The sequence below is a fragment of the Plectropomus leopardus genome, chromosome 13 (assembly GCF_008729295.1).
Source record: "Plectropomus leopardus isolate mb chromosome 13, YSFRI_Pleo_2.0, whole genome shotgun sequence".
In the NCBI taxonomy this organism is placed as follows: Eukaryota; Metazoa; Chordata; class Actinopteri; order Perciformes; family Serranidae; genus Plectropomus; species Plectropomus leopardus.
Window position 1 is genome coordinate 25830353 of NC_056475.1, and position 19706 is coordinate 25850058.

Below are 19706 nucleotides of genomic sequence, written 5' to 3' on the forward strand. Positions count from 1 at the left end.
CCTCTAAGTCCCTAAGGTGGTATATGTGGTGTGATTTAAAGCTAAGCAAGCATGATATATGGCTTATGACACAACACTCAAAATATACAAGTTTAAGTATGCGAAAAAAATGTGGTGGAAAAAAGGTCTACATGTTGCACATAACTTATGTGCACATATATAATGTGATTACCGTATTGTATTAATTGTTACTCCTTTTGGAACACACGTAGAAAACAGCAACGGCAACATTATATTTTTCTTTTCGACATGTGGTAAAATACTGACAAATCAATAAAAAATATTTGGGGACAGATGTGTTGAATTTGCAATAAGTTGTTTTTCCATTTTGGGAGTGGGGCTGGTCTCCCTGGGACCCTTCACAAAAAGTGTCCACTGGCTGGAGACGTGGCAGCGCCTCCGGTCATATGATTTTAGTTCACACACGAACCCCACCCCGTCATTGCCCCCCCGAAAAGATTTTTTAAAATACAACTCGTCCGTTATTTTAGCGTGTAACGTCCACCGAGAGCTGAAAAGTCCTGCAAAATACCCCCTGCACAACTCAGCACAAATACTAGACACGGGATTTAGTGGCGGTGACCACCCAAAACAGTGCCATTTTTAGACGTTTACTGCTGACGTTTACAGAGGCTTCAAATAGCTTCCGTTTTACTCTGGTAGTGATTGGACTGTACTTACCAGTGAGCTAACATATTGGCTGAACAAGTCCGACATTCTACACTTCAATGGAGGAACAGCCCAAAGATCGGGCACAAGAAAGGCAATATCACCACCACGGAGAGGACAGACACCCTATTCAACATACAACTTGTTCAAAAAATGATCAGAGCCACTTCCAGCGCCAGCATCAGGAAACGCAGACGAAGAAAACAGGTTGGGCCATCCGGAAAAGTGAGCTAACGCTTGCTAGCCTTAGTCAGCTAATGTCAACGAGCCGACTAGCATTTGCTAACTAATGTTAACTCCACCGTTATTGGGAGCGTAGCCTGCTAGCTAGCTATGTATTTAAACTACATGCTTCCTGTTGCCCTGAATTATCAAAGAAATGTTATAGCTGATGAGTTGCCAACCGACTGGACCAGTAGTTAGCCACCGTACGACCAGAAGCCAAGCATTAAGTTAGCTAAGTTAGCTAGCTGGCTAGCTGACGTTGCGTGACAGTTGTCGCTGGTGGTGGTTTGACATATCGGGGATTGACCTTGTGAGCCGGTTTCACCACCCGTTTTTCTTTTGCAAATGCAACTAAAATGTGTTAGAAAATCATTCAGTACCACAGTGTTTTCTAAACGCATTCACTGTTAGGTGTGCATGACGTTTCGTCCCCAACAGGAGCCAAATCTTTGCCCTGTTCATTTCAGCATGCTTGTGTCCAGTTTAGGAAAGCGAGCCGGCTCCACTGGAATGTTCTGAGCTGCCATTTCCTGTCGGCCATGTTAGAATATTACTGCGAGCTAATGCTACATTTATCCGGCTAGTTGAAAATGTTTGTGCAACCACGGTACTTTGCACACTGACACGTCGTTGTCGTCTTTAGCTCATTTGGTTCGCGGTTGTCAGGTGGCTGTTATGTGGCACAATCAACTACCAACGGTGCCAGGGTGTGTTAATGCCCAGCCCGGTTAGTGGCTAACGCTAGCCATCTCTGACAGGCCTGTTGCATGTTGTCCAGTCAACGTGAAGCCACGCAGCAACTCGATTTTGGCCAGTTGAGAAAGATACGGTTTGCTGCAGATGTAATCATCGACCTTAACGTTGCTGGCAGCAGTGTTAATGCAAATAAGCGAGAGGCTGCTCCTGTATAATAAGAAAAGCGAGGCTGTGTGCAGCGCGCTGTGCCCACAGACATGAGGGGCAGCAGCACCATTAAATTAGAAGCCCCACGTTGACACAGCCATGCCCATGCCTGTGTGCAATGCACATACCTATTTGTGGTTCACTGCCACTCCATGTCATAAATGCTGCTGTTAGCTGTCCTTTTACATCTTGCAGCAACTGGTCTTTGATGTTAGATCATCGCAAGAAAGTTAGCATCTAGCAGCCCGGCATGCAGTTGTGAGGTATGATACATGACCATGATTTGTTACAGTAAATACAGTGAGCACCCAGCTCATCTTGGAATGTGTTAGGAGATATATATTCAGGCAACTCATTAGCATGAACAAGCAGTGGTATTGAGCCTGCCTGGCAAGATTGACAGCCGCAATGATTTAACAGAAAAGACAATCTGTGAACACCAGAAAATGGATTGCTATCAAAGTTATGGTGTATATCTGTGGTTAACACAGGAAGTGCCAGTTTAATCTGTGAATGGCATTGAAAAATATGCCAAATGTGAATGACATGGATATCTCATATTTGGTTTAATTTCAAATGCGAGCAAAGGAAGGTACAGCATTTTTTTCAGGTTTTGCTCATATTTGCATTACAAATGGCATGCCCCAGGGTTGACATTATTCTGTAGGCTGGTGCAGAAGTTGGCGTCACCCTGGTTCCCTTGTCACAAAGCTTATAAGATTTTTTCCTTTGAGTCATTGCAGAAAATATGCTCTGTGACAAACAAACATTTATGATACTTGTTGTGTTCAGCAAAATCTCCACAAATGAACACTGCTTTGATTTTTGATTTTTGACTGCGAGAAGTAAAATATTAGGTTGGGAATAAACTACACTACAGTCGCACTCACAAAACTGCCACACTAACAAAGCTGTGGAGCTGTGTTTGGTGCGGTTTGGCGTGATGATGTTCTGCAGACTCATTTAGCCACTTGGAAGCAGCCGCCTTTTTAAGATACATGAAAGCTTTAAAGTTAATGATTGGGGTATTTACTGACGCATTTTATGCCATAGAAGAAAACATGAAAATCTATTTCGTTGAGCACAGACCATATTTTAGGCATCTAATCAAAAAAAATTACTGACTTTGAGAAAAGGGAACAGGGAGTGCTGAAGTGCTAGCTCATATATACTATAAAACATTTGATTCTTGGAATCCCAAAAAAACTTGCTAAAACCAGCATTATTTTGTAAATCTTTTAGCAGTTGGAACAGTTTTATCACTATAAAACAAAACAAATGTTTGAGGTGTTGTATCATTTCAGTTTAAACTAATTTTGTTTCCCCTTTCAGGCAATAAAAAAGTAAACATCAGTGAGGAGGAGGGAGAAAAGAATCCACATCTGTCTGATACTGTTGGTATGTCACATCCCTCCAACAGCAATGGTAACAGACACACCAGTAACGCAAATGTGAAGCAGAAGTCGACGCAGAAGTCGTACACGACTGTTCCGAAAGCGGGCAGCAAGGGATTGGACTATAAGAAGAATATGGACCTTAAAAATGACAAGGAAAAGGCTGTGGATTTGAATCATCATGAGGGCCAGCCTTTGGATAAGAAAGACTCTCTGTTGCTTCAAAATGGCGTTGTAAACTGTGGCTTAATTACAAATGGCTATTCGAGCAAGGACAATGACGGAAGCGGCTCTGAAGGTGGATATACTACTCCGAAGAAACGCAAGGCCAGATGTAACAACGCCAAGAACACTGATAATGTGATAAGAGAAAAGGACAAAGACATGCAGCAGGGAAACACTACACAAGAGCATGGGGCTTTTAATCTCGAGACAACTGAGAAGGGATTGACTTCTAGACTTGATGGCTTTAGAGCCGCCCATAAAGGAGAAGCTCAGTCAGCAGCTCGACGAGCTGTTGTGTCAGAGGCTTCGATGGGCGAATCTCAGAGGAAAAACTCTGACGGCAAAACAGTTGGCACCTTTGGTAAAAAGACTGAGGAAAGGCACAAAGCCAAGCTTTCCTCACCTTCAAAAGAGGACTCGTGGACTTTGTTCAAGCCCCCTCCAGTATTTCCAGTGGACAATAGCAGTGCAAAAATCGTTCCCAAGATCAGTTATGCAAGTAAAGTAAAAGAGAACCTCAACAAAGTAGCTCAAGGTGGAGGAGAGTCACTGCCTCCTCCTGTTAGACTGTCCCAGGTCCCTATGTCTGCTATGAAAACTATCACCTCAGCTAGCTTTACTAATGGCCCTGTTTCTGGAAACGGAAATGGCTGCCCTTCAGTGGGTACCTTCTTTGCTCCTGCTGCTAGTAGTATTCCACCAGCCCCATCTATCCCAAGTGGCGAGAATGTAGCATCCCCTTTGGAAAGTAACTGTAGCTCTACGACCAGTCCTGTAGATGGAGAAGCATATGAGCTTAGAAAGTGTACTCTTGTAATTTACCCTTTAAATATGCAACCTGTGCTCCCTAGTGCTCGTCACCTTGACCCACCGGCTGCTCAGACAAATCAGAAAGCCTTGGGAGATATCTTCCAGAATCAGTGGGGGCTTTCTTTCATCAATGAGCCCAACTTGGGCGCCGAAGGAGGAGGCGGCCAGGCGCCCGCCGAGGACAAGACTACTGTGGTCACGGCTCAAAGCGAGTGTCAGGCTGCCCAGCCCTGCTTTGACGTTAGCCCATCATTCTTAGAGCCCGGCACTTTGACTCAAGACCCAGAGAAAAGGACTTGTGCCCCTTGCAATGTGTCTAACGCTTGTTCTCCTGCTTGCGGGATGACCGAGGAGGAGAACAAGCCGCAGCCATGTGGCCAGGACAAGACAAAAGTTGAGGCCAAGGGTGCAGGTTCTGCTGTGTCGGCCCCCAGTAAAGACAACGGTGCTAAGCCTGCACAGGGCCAGCTAACCACTGTGTTGTTTGGCTCGTCTAAACAACAGGCCCTCTCTAAAGACATTGGCAGAAGGTGTAGCTGGGGGTCCTTTGATATTAAAGCTGCTGTCACTTATCACACTAAAGGTAACTTTGACTATCTTTTTCCATTTCCTAGATTCATTTGTATAAAAATATAAGTTGTAATCCTTAGGGTTTATTCCTGGTTGATTTGGTAACACTTGTGGTTATTGATGTTAACGGCAAGTGTGGTTTAATGCTAGAGCAAACACAAGCAGATTCTTTGTCAGGAATACAAAAGAAGAGCAACTGGTTTATCTGTCAACAGTAAACAAACAGTCTTGAATTGTTTTAGTCTTCAGTCAATAATAATTAGATCTGCAATCTGATTCTGCAATCATATTTTATGTTGTGCAAAGTACGGGTAGATTTTCACATGACAGCAGGTTAATATAACCGGCAGTGTCACTATACAAGAATTTCTAGCTACACTATAATATCTTGAAAAATATCGATTTCTGATGCCACAGGGAACATCTGACTCTGAGGGCATTCATATAAAAATTCTTATTTCAAGATAAATATAAAATATTTATTTACAAGATATATTTTTTGGGTAATTAGCAGAGAACTGTAGCATGACTGAAGTAAACAAAACAATAAGAGGAGGTGAGAACTGGTGCTGATGTATAGATTCTGTGGAAAAATGACAATTAATACCGGTTTCAAATATGCAGAGTCGATATGTTCAGATAAATCAAAATTTTTGATGATCCCAGAGTGGTCACCTTTTCAGAAGTGAGAGGTGTGCTGCCTGTCACCTGCAGCTCCTCACCTAGAAGCTCACTGTGACTGCTCCCACCCTATCGCTTATGACTTTGCTAAGAATACAAATGATCCATTGATGAAAAATGCAAAACAACAGCGAGGCTGCTGCTGATGAGATAAAATTACAGATTGTAACACTGGATTTTATGCTGTATAGTTTCCTGTGAATCCCTCATGCATGTGGAAACCATTTGAATCCAGTGTGGGAATGGCAGACCCTGCTATTTTATTTTAAGAAAATTTTAAGGATTATAACTTAAACCTCAAGTGATTTTATGCACCAAATGTATACAACAATAAATTAAGAAATAATGTTTAATTATGATTTTAGACTATGTTATTTTGAGAGATGAATTTTGCATGTTTTAAAAATATTTTTGTGACCAATTAATGCTAAAATAAGTGATTAATTAATATGTTTTTTTCCCCTCAACAGAAATGGAATTCATTTTCAACTTGCAAAAACAAGGTAAACCAAACTTTGTTGTCCACTTCTTCCTGCCTCTGTTTTTAGAAATGTTTTGGCAGTTTTGTCAACAAGAATGGGCTCTATAAATGTTGAATCATATTTTGAAAGTGTAAAAAAAAAAAAAAAAAAAAGATTTGTGAAACATATCATTTTCCTATATTCAGAATATTTGGAATCCAGGCCTGTTAGTTAAGTTACTAATTTTTATAAATGTGCAGGAGTTAAATTAGTTAAATTAATTTCCAAAGTATTGAAATTTGTATTACATACACTTGTGTGTGACATTCCAAAATAATTTCATCTTTAAAACCGTGTTGACTGTGCAGCTATAGCAGCACATATAACATGAGGAGGATCAAGGCTAAATTGTAGCCGCTGAATTTAAAGATTGACAGCTTATGTATTTCTGTCAATGGATTTATACATACTCACAGTACAGCCTCCACATTAGTAAGACAGCCTGGTAACTATGTGCCTATGTAACTCATGCAGTCATGATCTTTATATTTTTGTGGTTACAATCAACTTATTAGTGACTTTGGAAAGATCCCAAAGCTTTTTAAGACAGCTCCTTATTATATATCACTTTACACAAATCTAATGTTGTAGTTTGTCCGTATGGCAGCATGTGCACAGAGGCTGCGTTAATACCTTCAGAAGGCCTCTCGAGTACAGACAGCTGTATGTCGTGGACTAACATCACATAACCATTAATTCTTGAACGCTAAAAGGCCACATTTGTTTTATTACCATAGAGCAGAAACATAAGCAACCCAGGATAATCACCAGCAGAGACACTGTTCAAATGACTGACATACTGCTGCTGTATGGTCCTCTAACACTGCAGTCATGCCAGCTGGCAAGTGACTTGTGTGTTCATATCAGTACAAACATGACTTCAATGATGTCTGAGGCTGTTATATTCATCCACAAAATAGAATCAAATACGCCATTTTAAGCAGAGCTGAGGATTATTTGAAGCTTTTTCATACAGTTTCTATGCAGATACCAAAACCTTTAGTATACATATTTAACAACAATAAAATCCAAACAATAATACCAACTAAGGCCAGACAAAAGAGAACAATTTCAGAAAAAAATAACAGCTACAGCCTGTACCAATAAGACTAAATACTGCTCAAAGAATATTAGCAGTGAACACACAAGTAATAGTACTAATGGTAGAATTAAACACGATCGGGGCAGAATAAAAGAATAAATTAAATAATAAAATAAAAGACATACTAAAATAGAAGACTTAGAGCAGACAAATTAAACTAACAAAAACACATTTTTTACTAACAAAAGAAGCCAATACTCTCAATCTTATTCTCCAGGCCTGGAAAAGTCATGGAATTTGTAATGTATTTAAAGTTTTGAAAAAAGTCATGGGATTTTTTGAGTGGAATGACGTTAATTATAACAATAGTCTTCCATTGATAACCTCCCATGTAATGTAACAAACATAATCAACTATTAGAGATTAGAAAAGGTTATTGTTTGTTATCATTTTTGAATAATACCTCTTGGAGCATGTTCATCCCTTTATTATTTATGAGTCCTTGAAAAGTCATGGGAAAGTTTTGAAATTGTACTCAAGAAAAATGTGTGGGAAAGCTATACAGATACAATGTTATTATGATAATCAAGACGTGGTACAATACTATTGTGATTTTAAAGGGTTTGAAATATTGCTGAATGTTGTGATTTATTGCAATGCATTTCCTTTTTAACAACTACAAATTTTTTCTACAAAGGAAAACTTTGTCAGTATGTGCTGTAATTAATAATTTGTAATATATTTATAAAAAAACCCAACAACAATACTTAGCGTCTGTGTATTGATACAACATTGCCAAGCAAATATTGCGATGGTAGGTTCTGTTTTTATCCCTGAACCTTCAAAATTTCGATGTAAGTCAGGATCATTTGTTGTTCTTTGGCGGAATTTAGTCAAACAGTTGTTATATTTCAGTGAGACTGATAGCATGTTGAATGATCTAAACCTTTGCCTCCTTTTCTCCCCCTCTGCTGTAGATCCAAAAAGAGTAGTGGTTTATGATGAGACCAAGGATGGACCTGATCAGTGAGGCAGACGGTCTAACAGTACTTACCTTCTTCTCTTCTGGGTGCTGCGATTATCTACCTTGGAAATCCTAAATCCTGTCGGACAGATCAAGTAACAACTGTGAAAACATTGATAGTTTAGCATGACAGATTTTCCTTGGAATCTCCGGTGGAAAAACAGACTTTTTTGGGGGCATCAGACAAACACACACTCACATGCACGCACTCACGCTCGCGCTCGCTCGCACACGCGCACACACACACACACACACACACACACACACACACACACACACACACACTCTGGAGGGACGTTAAAGGAGTTGATCGGTGCCTCTCCAACACGCTAAATGGAACTTTGGAGCTGTGATAGCTGTTTGTCTCATGGCTCCTTAAGGATGATGTTCGGGAGTTCAACAAAGGAAGGTGTCATGGATTGCACCTCCCTAAGCCTTTATCCTGTTGAACTGCGGCAGCCGTCAGTCTGACTATGGGATGCCTCAGTCGTTTTCTTTCTTCACGCATTCAAAATGAGTTCATTGTAGATATGTTAGACGTTATACATACACATCCGTGTGCAAGCTTGAATTCATCGTGGAGGAAAGGAGAACACACTTTGCAAAGAATGCCTTGAAGTTGTGGAGTTAAGATCTTTGGAGTCAAAACTGTTAAGTGGAAGCTCGAAGGTGAGGCCCCGTGCAGGAAGGGAGAACCTTGTCTTAAGTCCTTAAGGGGAAAATCAGAGCCCAGAAATTAAAACGCTTGCTTTTTTTTTTTCTTCGTTTAAACTGTTTCGTCTGCCCTTAAATGAATAGTGTTATCTGCAGTGTGACCCCAGAGCACAGGTACAGAAGTGCCCAATCTGAAGGAAAACTACGCCCCCTTCATTTCCTTGGTTTATTACAGGTGTGCTAAAGATTTTTTTTTTCAAAAAATCAGGTCTCCGTTATAGGCAAAATCTTTTCATCCGAAAGCTTTTCATCCATTTCATGCAAAATGTTATGAGGTCAGCGCAGAGTATTCTTAAATTCACATTCATATATTCCCTCTAATATATGAGTCCTGACTTTAGGAATTAACTGAGTGACGAATTGTTAAGCAAAAGGCATTGCTGCCCTCGAGGTCTTCTGCCTTTTGTGCTTTATGTCCAGCAGCAAGACTCAGGATGTCCGTTCAGATTAGTTTGCTTGCAATTCTTTTAATGTAAAAAAATGTTCACTTCCTTTTGTCAAAGGAACATGTGTTGCATTTTACAACCTTTTTTTTCCCCCCTGACTCTTTACTTTTCTGTCTTACGGCATTGTGTTTCTTGCATGTTTACTGGTGGAAATGAGCAAGTCAGAGGTCACTGTTCATCGCCATACAAAGACAACAGTAACAACAATTGCAATACTAATCTAGCCCCCCCCCCCCCTTCCGACTAGCCACTTTGTCAAACTGTGTTGAAATGTGAAGATAAGTTGTACTTTTATGTTTTTACTGTTAACATTTTACATTTGCAAACCAGTGTGCAATAACACCGTGTGATCCATACGATGTGTGAAAATGGGTTATATCGGAGCTACAAAATCATCACCCCAAGATGCTGGTGTGGTTTGTTCAAAAATGTTTGAGGTGCGGTTTCCGTTTGTTGCACAAATTCTTACTATTATCTGCTCACGTTGAAAGATCTTATTATGAAGTCTAGGGAGCCCAAATTGCTAACTTCTTAACTGGCCAGCTGTGACATCACTTTTCATCACCATCTCCAAATCAGGATTGGTTTAATTACGCAAACAAAGGAACTGTGCAGGTTTCTTTTCTCTAGAGGATTTGATTTGGTTAACGTGTGTATTAATAGCACTTTATGTAAACTAATTGCTTTTATCTTTTAACTACTAGAGAGATCTATATGTACTGATGAGAAATACTCCTTGAAAGAATGGCTCTGGGCTGTTACTTTTCAGAAAAAAAAAACAAAAACAAAGTTGATAAATACAGAATTATTAAATGTAACTCAGGTAGTGTCGATAAAGCCATGACTATGTTAAATATTGTTTTTGCCAAATGGCCCCTGTCATGTTCTCAAATTGGAAAATTGGAGTCCCATTCTGTAGAGTCTCATATGATGTTGTGACAAAACACCAAATAATTAATGTTGAGGAAGGCTGTCGTTGCATGCAAGGTGCTGTTATTGTCATTTTGGGCTCTAAAAATACACATTTTCCCCCTTTTTTTAAAAAAAGCACATTGCTCCATGCGCTGTTTTATACTAGACTGTAATCTTGCAATCTTTGACGGTTCATTTTCTCCCTTGTGTGTTTGTAGTGAAGCACCTCTTGATTTATTATTGCTGAACATCAGTGGTGTTTCTGTTGGGTAGCTACAATCTGAGCTTTCGAGTACACTTCTCTCCACTGTGTCCTGATTACGCAGCGCCGCAGCTCCTACTCATAACTGCAGCCAGTCGTCTTGACATTTAGCTTCCACGTTCTAATCTCAGTCAGCTCTCTGGTATTTAAAACGCTTTGTTTTTTGGCTTCCATTGTACAGCGTGTGATGGATGAGTGTATCATCAGATGCTGCCCTCTGAATAAGAACAATTGTGTTGTATGAGGAAGCAAGGGCATTTGAGCAGATACTGCCCATTAGCATTTAGACCTTAATGTTTTTACTGTGCTCGCGGAAAGTGACATTCGATCTGGTTTGAAACTACACAAAATTCAATTTCTCAGATTCCCCATAATCCATAGAAAGTGACATAATCAGGTTCTCAGATGGTAAATGCCAAAAGGTTCAGGCTGAAATCATTTTCTGCAGACAGTGATGCATCTATAGGCTTCTAAATGTAAAACAGGGTGATCAGAATGAGTTGTATGTGATGTTACTGTAGTCTTATGACCTTTTTCTTTCTTAATTTTGTCTTGCTATGTTTTTAGAGGATGGTCCTGTACAGGGAAATCAGAGAATCCTCCCACCCCAAGGCACCTCTGTTTTTAGCACTTAAATACAGCAAAAAGGCTATGTTGAATATGCATTTATAAAGATAGAACTATTATTTAGTATTGTAGCCTGCAAACCAAAAACAGGTTCTTGAAGCTGAGTAGATGGTTAATCAGTGATTGGGGGGGGGGGGGCGTTTGAGTGACTGACTGTTGGTGTGTTGAGAAAGAAAAAGCCTGATAATGTGGAGTTTATATCTCTACCTCCCTCAGGATGTGCAATCACCTCAAGGATGCAGGCTTCCAGGTTGTGAGTTCGGCCTCGTTTTGTGGGTGTGTGCATAGCGAGTTCTTCCTATTATATGCAAGTTCCTCATATATTTCAAAATCCCCCCCTCCCTCCTCCTTGTTGTTTCATGTTCAGGTGCCTGTGTGAAAAAAAAAACATACTTTTACAGCAATTTTGATTGTTTAAAATCTGCTTCCAGCATATATCCGTGCCATTTTTTTCTTCTTTTTTTTTTTGTAACATTTGCAATGCTGTTTAAGTTCTCTTGCAGCTAATCCTATTTTTTTCTTTTAAACGACATGGACGCAGCTGAAAGCAATGAGCATTTTATTTGTTTTTGTAGGTTTTCTTTTGAAATTGTCATGGCTTGTGTGTTCGGAATTGTGTGACCTAAAGCCAAAATCAGTTTGAATGGGACGGGTGGCGTCCGCTCGCTGGCGTATACTTACTCATGCCAGTCTCATTGTCAAGTTTAATGTCTGAAGTAGCACATAATTAATTTGAACTGATTTAACAAATTAATATTTTAACATATGTTTTTAATAACATTTTATTTTTGACTCATAACCTAATTTATCCATAGATGCACAAGTAGGATGAGACTTAAAGGAATAAATGATACAGAAAATAAAGATGTCTCATTTTTCATGAGTCTTACAGGATTTAGTTACTGATAAAGGCTGATCTAGACCCCCCTCCCTCCCCACCCACCCACCCAATAGCACCAGTGTTAATATATCTGAACACTTTTTCAACAGATTTTCTACCAATTACTTTCATTCATTTTCTCAGATAGTTGTGATGGAGTGATGAGCATTGAAACACTGCATCCCAGAGTTCCTCTTAATATATTTTCTATTTGTAGTGATGTTGATCATGTTGTGAGGGGGAGTTGAGGTTTTAACGTGTGGTTCAACAACTCTGAAAATCTGCTTTCGCCAAAGGTACACTACTCAGATATTCAGCTAGTGAATGGCAAGCGCACAGACTGGGGACGTTGTTGATGATGTCATAACCGGCCTCCTGACATCTTGCTGGGTTCGGAGATTTCAGTGAAGAGAAGTCACTACTGTAGCAGCTGAATGTCACTTTGAACGTGTTGTTATACGGTGTGAGAGAGGAGCAATCTTCAAAAGATAAAAACAAATACCGAAAGTGCTGCTTCTTCATCCAGTAAATCAATCGTCTGTAATGGGAAATGCTGGACTTAGGTGTTTGTGCTCGACTTAAAAACTGTTCCTCCTTTAAACTGTCATTGCCTCTTGTTAAAATGTTTTAATTTTGGGGGGGGGGGTTTGTTTTATTTAATGACACGTGAGAGGTACAGTGTTTATGATTCCACACATGATGAATTGAAAAAAAAAAAAGGGTAACGTGTCTTTACAAGGTTCAGTCATGAAAAGAGGCGAAATGTTCCGCCAAGACATCTTATTTTGTTTCTCTGTGTCATCTCAAATGGCTGTTGTGCTTGTTGATGCATTTTTTTTCTTTTTGGACCTGCTCCTCCTTTTGTCGCTTTTACATCTCTTGCCCCCCTAAAATACGAGGCAATAGCATTTCTTTCTCAAATGTCTTACAGGTTGACATTTAAGTTTTTTAAGTGAGCAGTCTGATTATTTAATTTCTGTTTGGAATTTAACAGAAGTGTCACATTACAATGTTTTTTTTTTTTTTTTCTTTTTTAAAAAGCATGATAATAACCCTCAAATTCCAAACAATGTAATAGAGTCAATATATAAAAAAAACTTCCAGTGTTCACAATTTTAGTTTCCATTAAAATGTCAAATTTTCATGAAGAATTTGGTGTTTTGTGTGATGTCGGCTTGGACAGAAAACCACAGGGCTCAGTCGGATTCTGTTCACATTTCAATCTGACCATAAACTGGCATGTTTAAATGGTAAATGGACTGCTCTTGTAAAGCGCTTTTTTTAAACAGATATCATACACACAACAAACATGTCATAGTATAGTATGTTGTGGCCTTAAAGGAAGGTAGAAGGTAGATTTATTGGGGGTTTTTTTTGTTTGTTTTTTTTTTAAGTTAAAAAGCAAAATTACATTTATCCTTGATCCTGGTACAACTTTGGAGTGGAAGGTTTAGTTGATCAAAATCAGCATCTACTATGAAGATTCCATCCAGTTGCTTGGTGATGTTGCTGCTGATGGCATCATTCAATTCCTGCAGTGCATTTTTTGAATTTGCATCAGAGTCCCAAATGTTAACCGTGTCTCTGTGAAGATGTGCACAGAGCAGTCCCAGATTTCCCGTTGCTGAGTGAGCCAAAATCACATCTCATCCACTTTACTCTCCTGCAATCAGACAATAAGACTGAAAAAGGTTTGGTAGAGGAACGGCTCCTGCTCCTAGTCAGACGAGCCTTACCATGATACCAACTCTTCTCCCTCTTTTCATCCGGAACTTCTACTTTCAATTCTCCCCTCTGGTCTGACCTGCTTGTTGGCATATGCCGTTGGCGGGGACCCTTTCGCGATCCGCTGCATTCAATCCAAGCCCACACAACTTTTTCCGATGCTGATAAGTGCAACTCTATTGTTGAAATGTTGTGCTTCTGCAGAAGGGGCCATGGTGTTGAAAAACCATTGCTGAATGAGCCCTAATCGCATCTCATCCACTTTTTTCTCCCACAAGCAGTCATTAGACAGAGGAAGGCTTGGGAGAGGAACAGCTCCCTGCCCAAGTCAGGTCAGCCTCGCCCTGATACCGGCTCTCCTCTATCCCTTCATCTTGCCAAAATGCCACAAAAACAACATAGTATAGTAAGTCACCCAAAATCACTAGAAACGACATGGTATAGTATTCGCTCTAAAATCATTAAAAATGGCATAGTATAGTATGTTGTCCAAAAATTGTTAAAAGCGACATAGTATAGTATGTCTGAATCTATATCTCTTTCTAATCTTGCTATATTATAATGTATACAACTTTTAAGTAAAAGTTTAGAAACTGATAATAATAATCAAAATAATAAATAAATACATTTAATTTCCATAGCGCTTTTCTCAACTAGAGTTACACATTACCAAACTATACAATAAAAGAAAACAAAGTACAACATCATTCACATAAAATGCAATGTCACATATGTTATATTTATTGTGTTTTAGACACATTTTAAAAATAAATATGATTCGGTACCTTTCTTTCTTTCTTTTCTTTTTTCTTTCTATTTTGAACATGAACAACTAAACATAGTACAAACTAAAGACATAAACACAAATAAACATAAAAACAACAGAAAAGAAAACAACAACCAGAGAGTCAAATAAGTTTGTCATTTGCATGTTCAAAATGGAGTGGGAGAAAGTCAAAACTTATCTAGTCCCACCCCTTCACCTTGCACGAGTCATTAATATTTTTTATACACCTCAAGGAAAGAACAAGTGGTAATAATAATAATAATAATAATAATAATAACAATGATAATCACAACATAAACAAAACAACCAAACAATATAATAAAACAAATATTAATGAAGAGAATGAATAAATAAATAAACAGAGAAACGGAACAAGAGAAACTATGTCAACCTTCAGTGATATTCATGCACTTGCATCCTCATACCTTTTAAAGATCATATTTTTATACTTTTTCTTAAACTGCGCCATGTTTGGACATTGTTTCAATTCATCATTCAGACAGTTCCAAAGTTTCACCATATAAACAGATAGACAAAAGCTTTTCCTTGTAGTTCTTACTTTTACATTTTCAAAATAAAACAATCCCCTTAAATTATATTTTCTCTCTGTCTGACTGAACATTCCCTGAATATTTCCTGGTAGTAGATTATTCTAAACATGATTTGTGCTGTTTGATATTCTATTTGAAAAGTGAACTTAAACAGTTTTGAAGAGAGCTCTTGAAAGTGTTACCCCAAACCTCACCACAGTAGGTTAAATATGGTAAAACTAGAGAACTGTACAGAATGTGAAGTGAGTTCTTATCAAGAACCTGTTTTGCTTTAATGGCAATGATTGGAACTGTTTTTTATTCTTTTTTACAGCCTATTTGATATATTTGATATCAAAATATAAGCTGTTATTCAGTTATTACATAAACACAACATACACAAACAAACAAACAAACAAACAAAAAAACATACACTTGAATATTAAAACATGTCAGTACTCTCTAATGGACAAAGTATGTTATTACATCACAGTTTCTAAGTTACCTCAGATTTTACTTTGACATTTCTTACAGATATTCCTTGATTTTGACAGATGCATCTGCTGATACTGGTTTAACCTGCTTTGGGACAACTTCACCTGATTTCTCAGTCAAAACCATATCACTCATCTTAGCATGCCTTAATTTGTTCTACAATATCACAATCAATCAGTGTCTGAACTGTATAAATCTACAACCAAATGATATTTTATGGCATAAATAAAATAAAATATTGGCTGATATATTTGTCTGCTCTGCCGATACTGAATTTTCCCTTTCAACACCATATGACCCTTATATCAGCAGTGACGTCTGTCGAAAACTCGACTGATATATGAGTCAGGCCGATAATCAACTAAGTTCTCTGCAGGGAAAATTCAGTATCGTCAGAGATGTCTGTCGAAAATTCGACTAATATTTGGGTCAACCCAATAAATGAGCCTGTATTTTCTTAGAACAGATAAATCAATATCATTAGAAACGTCTGTCATTTTTTGATTGAAGTTTCTTGCTTTTTGAAAATGTAAAATGTATTTTAAGATGTTCACTTCATCACTTTATTTAACAGTGAGAGCCACAAATTTCAACCTAATGGTGGTATCATTAGAATTCAGTTTTGTACAATCACAATTTATCATCCTTTTATCGACATGGTATACTATGACGCGCCTCTGTTTATTGGGTATGTCATATTCGACATGCTATAAAATGGCATTTTCAGTAATTTTTTTGACATGCTATATTATGTTTTTGGGTGTTTATTCAACATTCTATGCTATGATGCGTCTCGACATCATAGTATACAACCCAAAACACCAGAATATAGCATGTCGAAAAAATGACTGAAAATGACAAACTATAGTATAGCAAAAAATGCCAAAATATGATATGTCCAAAAAACAGCATATGAAATAGCATGTCAGATGTTCAAAATAAAGAAATCAATCTATCAATCAACCACCAGGATCATGCTCCTACTTCAGTCGACATCAGTTTTCTGCGGGGTATAACTCCAACTGTACTATGGAGGTTCAGCTCCCAGTTGTTGGTGGACAGTCAATTTAAAGATTTTGTCGCTATGCAAATCTGCTCTTACGTGGACTTTAGCGATACCTCTGATATTGGCAGTGGCACTCTGTGGGAAGCTCTTGAGGCTACAGTCCAGGGACAGGTGATAACATATATTTCCCAGTTGAGAAGGGCAGAAAAGGCTAGGTTGGTAGAAATCTCAGCTGAACTCCGAAGACTAGATAGAGCTTATTAGATTTCTCTGTCTCCCGTCCTTTATAAGAAATGGCTACAACTCCACTCAGCTCACAGCCTGCTAATGATATAGTGGGGAAGCAGCTGCAACAGTCCAAACAATGTTTTTTTGAACAGGGAGACAAGGCTGGGAGACTCCTGGCACAGCAAACCCACGCAGACAGCATGTCTAGATTAATCCCCAGGATCAAATTAGCTGATGGCAGTCACATTTCTGATCCTATTGAGATTGATAAGTCTTTCTCAGAGTTTAATGCCAAGCTGTATACCTTTGAATGCCCCCAATCATTGCAATGACCCCCAGTCCCTTAGATTCATTAATATACCCCCACATTGATGAAAATATTGCAAAGGAACTGGATAAACCCATCTCCACCTTGGAGATTCAAGAAGCAGTTAAATCTATGCAAAATGGGAAGTCACTTGGTCCTGATGGCTTCACAGCTGAATTCTATAAGGCACACTCAATGCTATTAACCCCTTTTCTGGCCAGAATGCTCAATGATTCCTTTACTGCAGGCCGACTACCAGCAACTCTGTCAAAAGCATCAATCTCATCACTTTTGAAGAAGAGCAGAAACCCTACTTCTTGTGGTAGTTATAGACTGATTTCGCTTTAAAATGTGGATTACAAGATTCTGGCCAAGGTCCTCTCCATCCGCCTCCAGATGTTAAGCATACACCCTTTTTCCAAGACCAGAAGGCTTTTAAATATCAAATTTTCACCCACATCCCCTACTCCAAAAGTCATAGTTGCGCTTGATGCGGAGAAAGCCTTTGATAGGGTGGAGTGGAGCTTTCTGTTCAGAGAAATTCGGCTTCGATCCTAGTTTTTTCTCTAGGGTTAAACTTTTATGTGCCACTCCACTGCCTTCAGTTAATGGCAACGACATTCACTGACCATAAATCTCTCTCCAACACGGGACTCGACAGGGCTGTCAGCTTTCAACCTTGCTGTTCAACATAGCTATTGAGCCACTAGCTATCTGGCTCAGAGAGCAGAGTGCATTTAAGCGCATCACTTGCTTCAGCCTAGTTCACGAACTTTCCCTCTATGCTGACGACCTTCTGTTATTCATTTTGAACCCCACATCTTCTCTCCCCCTTATTGGATCAGTTTGGACGCCTGTCAGGGTATGAACCGAATATCCAAAAAAGTGAACTACTTTTTGTAAACAATCTGGCAAGGTCACTCCACATGATCCACATTCACCAACAAACTTTCAGCTGTTGATAGAAAATTCAAAGTAAATCTTTCCAGATGGGCTGCTCTTCCCCTGTCTCTTGCAGGTCAAGTAAGTCTCATCAAGATCATCAAGGTCTAATCTTGATCAGCACCTGAAACCAGCCTGTCTGAGGAAACCTATTCTTCAACTCCCTAAATCTTAAGTAGTACTAGCGCTTCAGAAATTTCATCATTACCTCTGGCCATGTAAGATTAATAAACTACTGTACTAGATCAGTGGCACACCTGCTGACCCTTACCCACCTTGGGTTCACATCGAAGTGTCATCCTCATCCTGCTCTCTCCATTCGGTGGTCTGTTCACAGCTGCCCATAACTGCTCATACGGTCTCGCTCAACCCGGTAGTTTCCAACACAATTAAAATTTGGACTCAATTCAGAAAACAGCACAGCTTACACAGAGCTTCACCTCATGCTTCAATTGTAAATAATCATGCCTTCCTACTGTTGGTTCAACCAACAGAAAACTTACGGACCTATATGAACATGGAATCTTCTCTTCTTTTGCATCTCTGTCAATGAGTATAACTTTCCCAGCAGCCATTTCTTTCGCTTTCTCCAACTAAGGCACTTTATCCAAAAACAGTTTCCGCACTTGTCCAATCATCCCCTGAAGCAGAAATTGACCAATTCCTCTCCCTTGACACTTGGCAAAAACGTATAATATAATAATCTACAACAATATTAGCCAGTAGAGCCAGTAGAGAGACATCTTAAAACTGGTCCAATCCTCATCAATATATGCCAAGCACGGCCTACTGCAGAGCCCATTTCACTAATGCCAAACTATCGAAAATATATCCCAATTACAGTGATGCTTGTAACCGTTGTAAACAGTTTCCAGCCGACCATTTGCACATGTTCTGGACGTGTCCAAAGCTGGCCCATTTTTGGGCAGATATATTCAAAACTGTCGAACAGAAACTTTACATAAATTTAGAATCAAACCCCTTGACCGCTCTTTTCAGTCTCCCTCCAACTGGATTGCCCATCACTGCAAAGCGTGTCATTGCCTTCTCTACCCTGCTGGCCATGTGTGCCATTCTTTTCAAATGGAAACACTTTTGTCCTCCAACTCAGAACAGCTGGATATGCAAAACTTTACAGGGCCTACAAAAACAGAAGTTGAGAATCTCAAAGAAAAGAACTTTGGCATCCTTTCACAAGATTTGGGGCCCCTTGCTAACCTTTATTATTGACAACCATACTGTCACTCCTGATGATGCCAAGGATATGTCTTAAGCAAAGCTAACTGGTGGAGAGAGAGGAAATATCCAAAATAGGGTGTCAAGACATGCTATAGCATAGGTCGTTGCAAAAACGTCCAAAAAATCCAAAATAATACATGTTGAAAAAATGACCGAAAAGACAAGGCTATAGTATGGCTAAAAAAGTCCAAATTGACATGTCTAAAAAAAAGCTGAAAAAACCTCAGAACAGCATAAAAATAATGTGCCATGACACGCTTTCACATAGAATGTTGCAAAAACAGCCAAAAAAATCCAAAATACTACATGTTGAAAAGATGACAGAAAAGACAAGGCTATAGTATGACTAAAAATGTCAAAACGTACGTCTCAAAAACAGCTGAAAAAGCCTCAAAAAAGCATAAAAAAAGTGCCAAGACACGCTATAGCAAAGAATGTTGCAAAAACGGCCAAAAATTCCAAAATTATGCATGTTGAAAAAATGACCAAAAAGGCAAGGCTATTGTATGGCTAAAAATATCAAAATTGACATGTCTCAAAAA

General features: G+C 39.0%; 1 protein-coding gene across 2 annotated transcripts; it reads left to right on the plus strand.

Moving 5' to 3' along the window:
* Positions 1 to 486: 486 nt before the first annotated feature.
* Positions 487 to 12931, plus strand: nufip2 (nuclear FMR1 interacting protein 2). 2 transcript variants are annotated; one of them, XM_042498960.1, is made up of 4 exons: positions 487 to 894; positions 3130 to 4809; positions 5948 to 5980; positions 8018 to 12931. In XM_042498960.1, exons 1-4 carry the CDS (start codon positions 729 to 731, stop codon positions 8068 to 8070), a joined length of 1932 nt encoding a protein of 643 aa, XP_042354894.1. In that variant the 5' UTR covers positions 487 to 728; the 3' UTR covers positions 8071 to 12931. The 2 variants fall into 2 exon arrangements, with proteins under 2 accessions (XP_042354894.1, XP_042354895.1); XM_042498961.1 differs by having other exon boundaries at positions 488 to 876.
* The last annotated feature ends 6775 nt before the right edge of the window (positions 12932 to 19706 follow it).

Coding starts and splice junctions, on each gene's coding strand:
- nufip2 (XM_042498960.1), top strand. CDS start 729: ATGGAGGAACAGCCCAAAGATCGGGCACAAGAAAGGCAATATCACCAC. Junction 895..3,129: donor AGGTTGGGCCATCCGGAAAA/GTGAGCTAACGC, acceptor TTCCCCTTTCAG/GCAATAAAAAAGTAAACATC. Junction 4,810..5,947: donor TGTCACTTATCACACTAAAG/GTAACTTTGACT, acceptor TCCCCTCAACAG/AAATGGAATTCATTTTCAAC.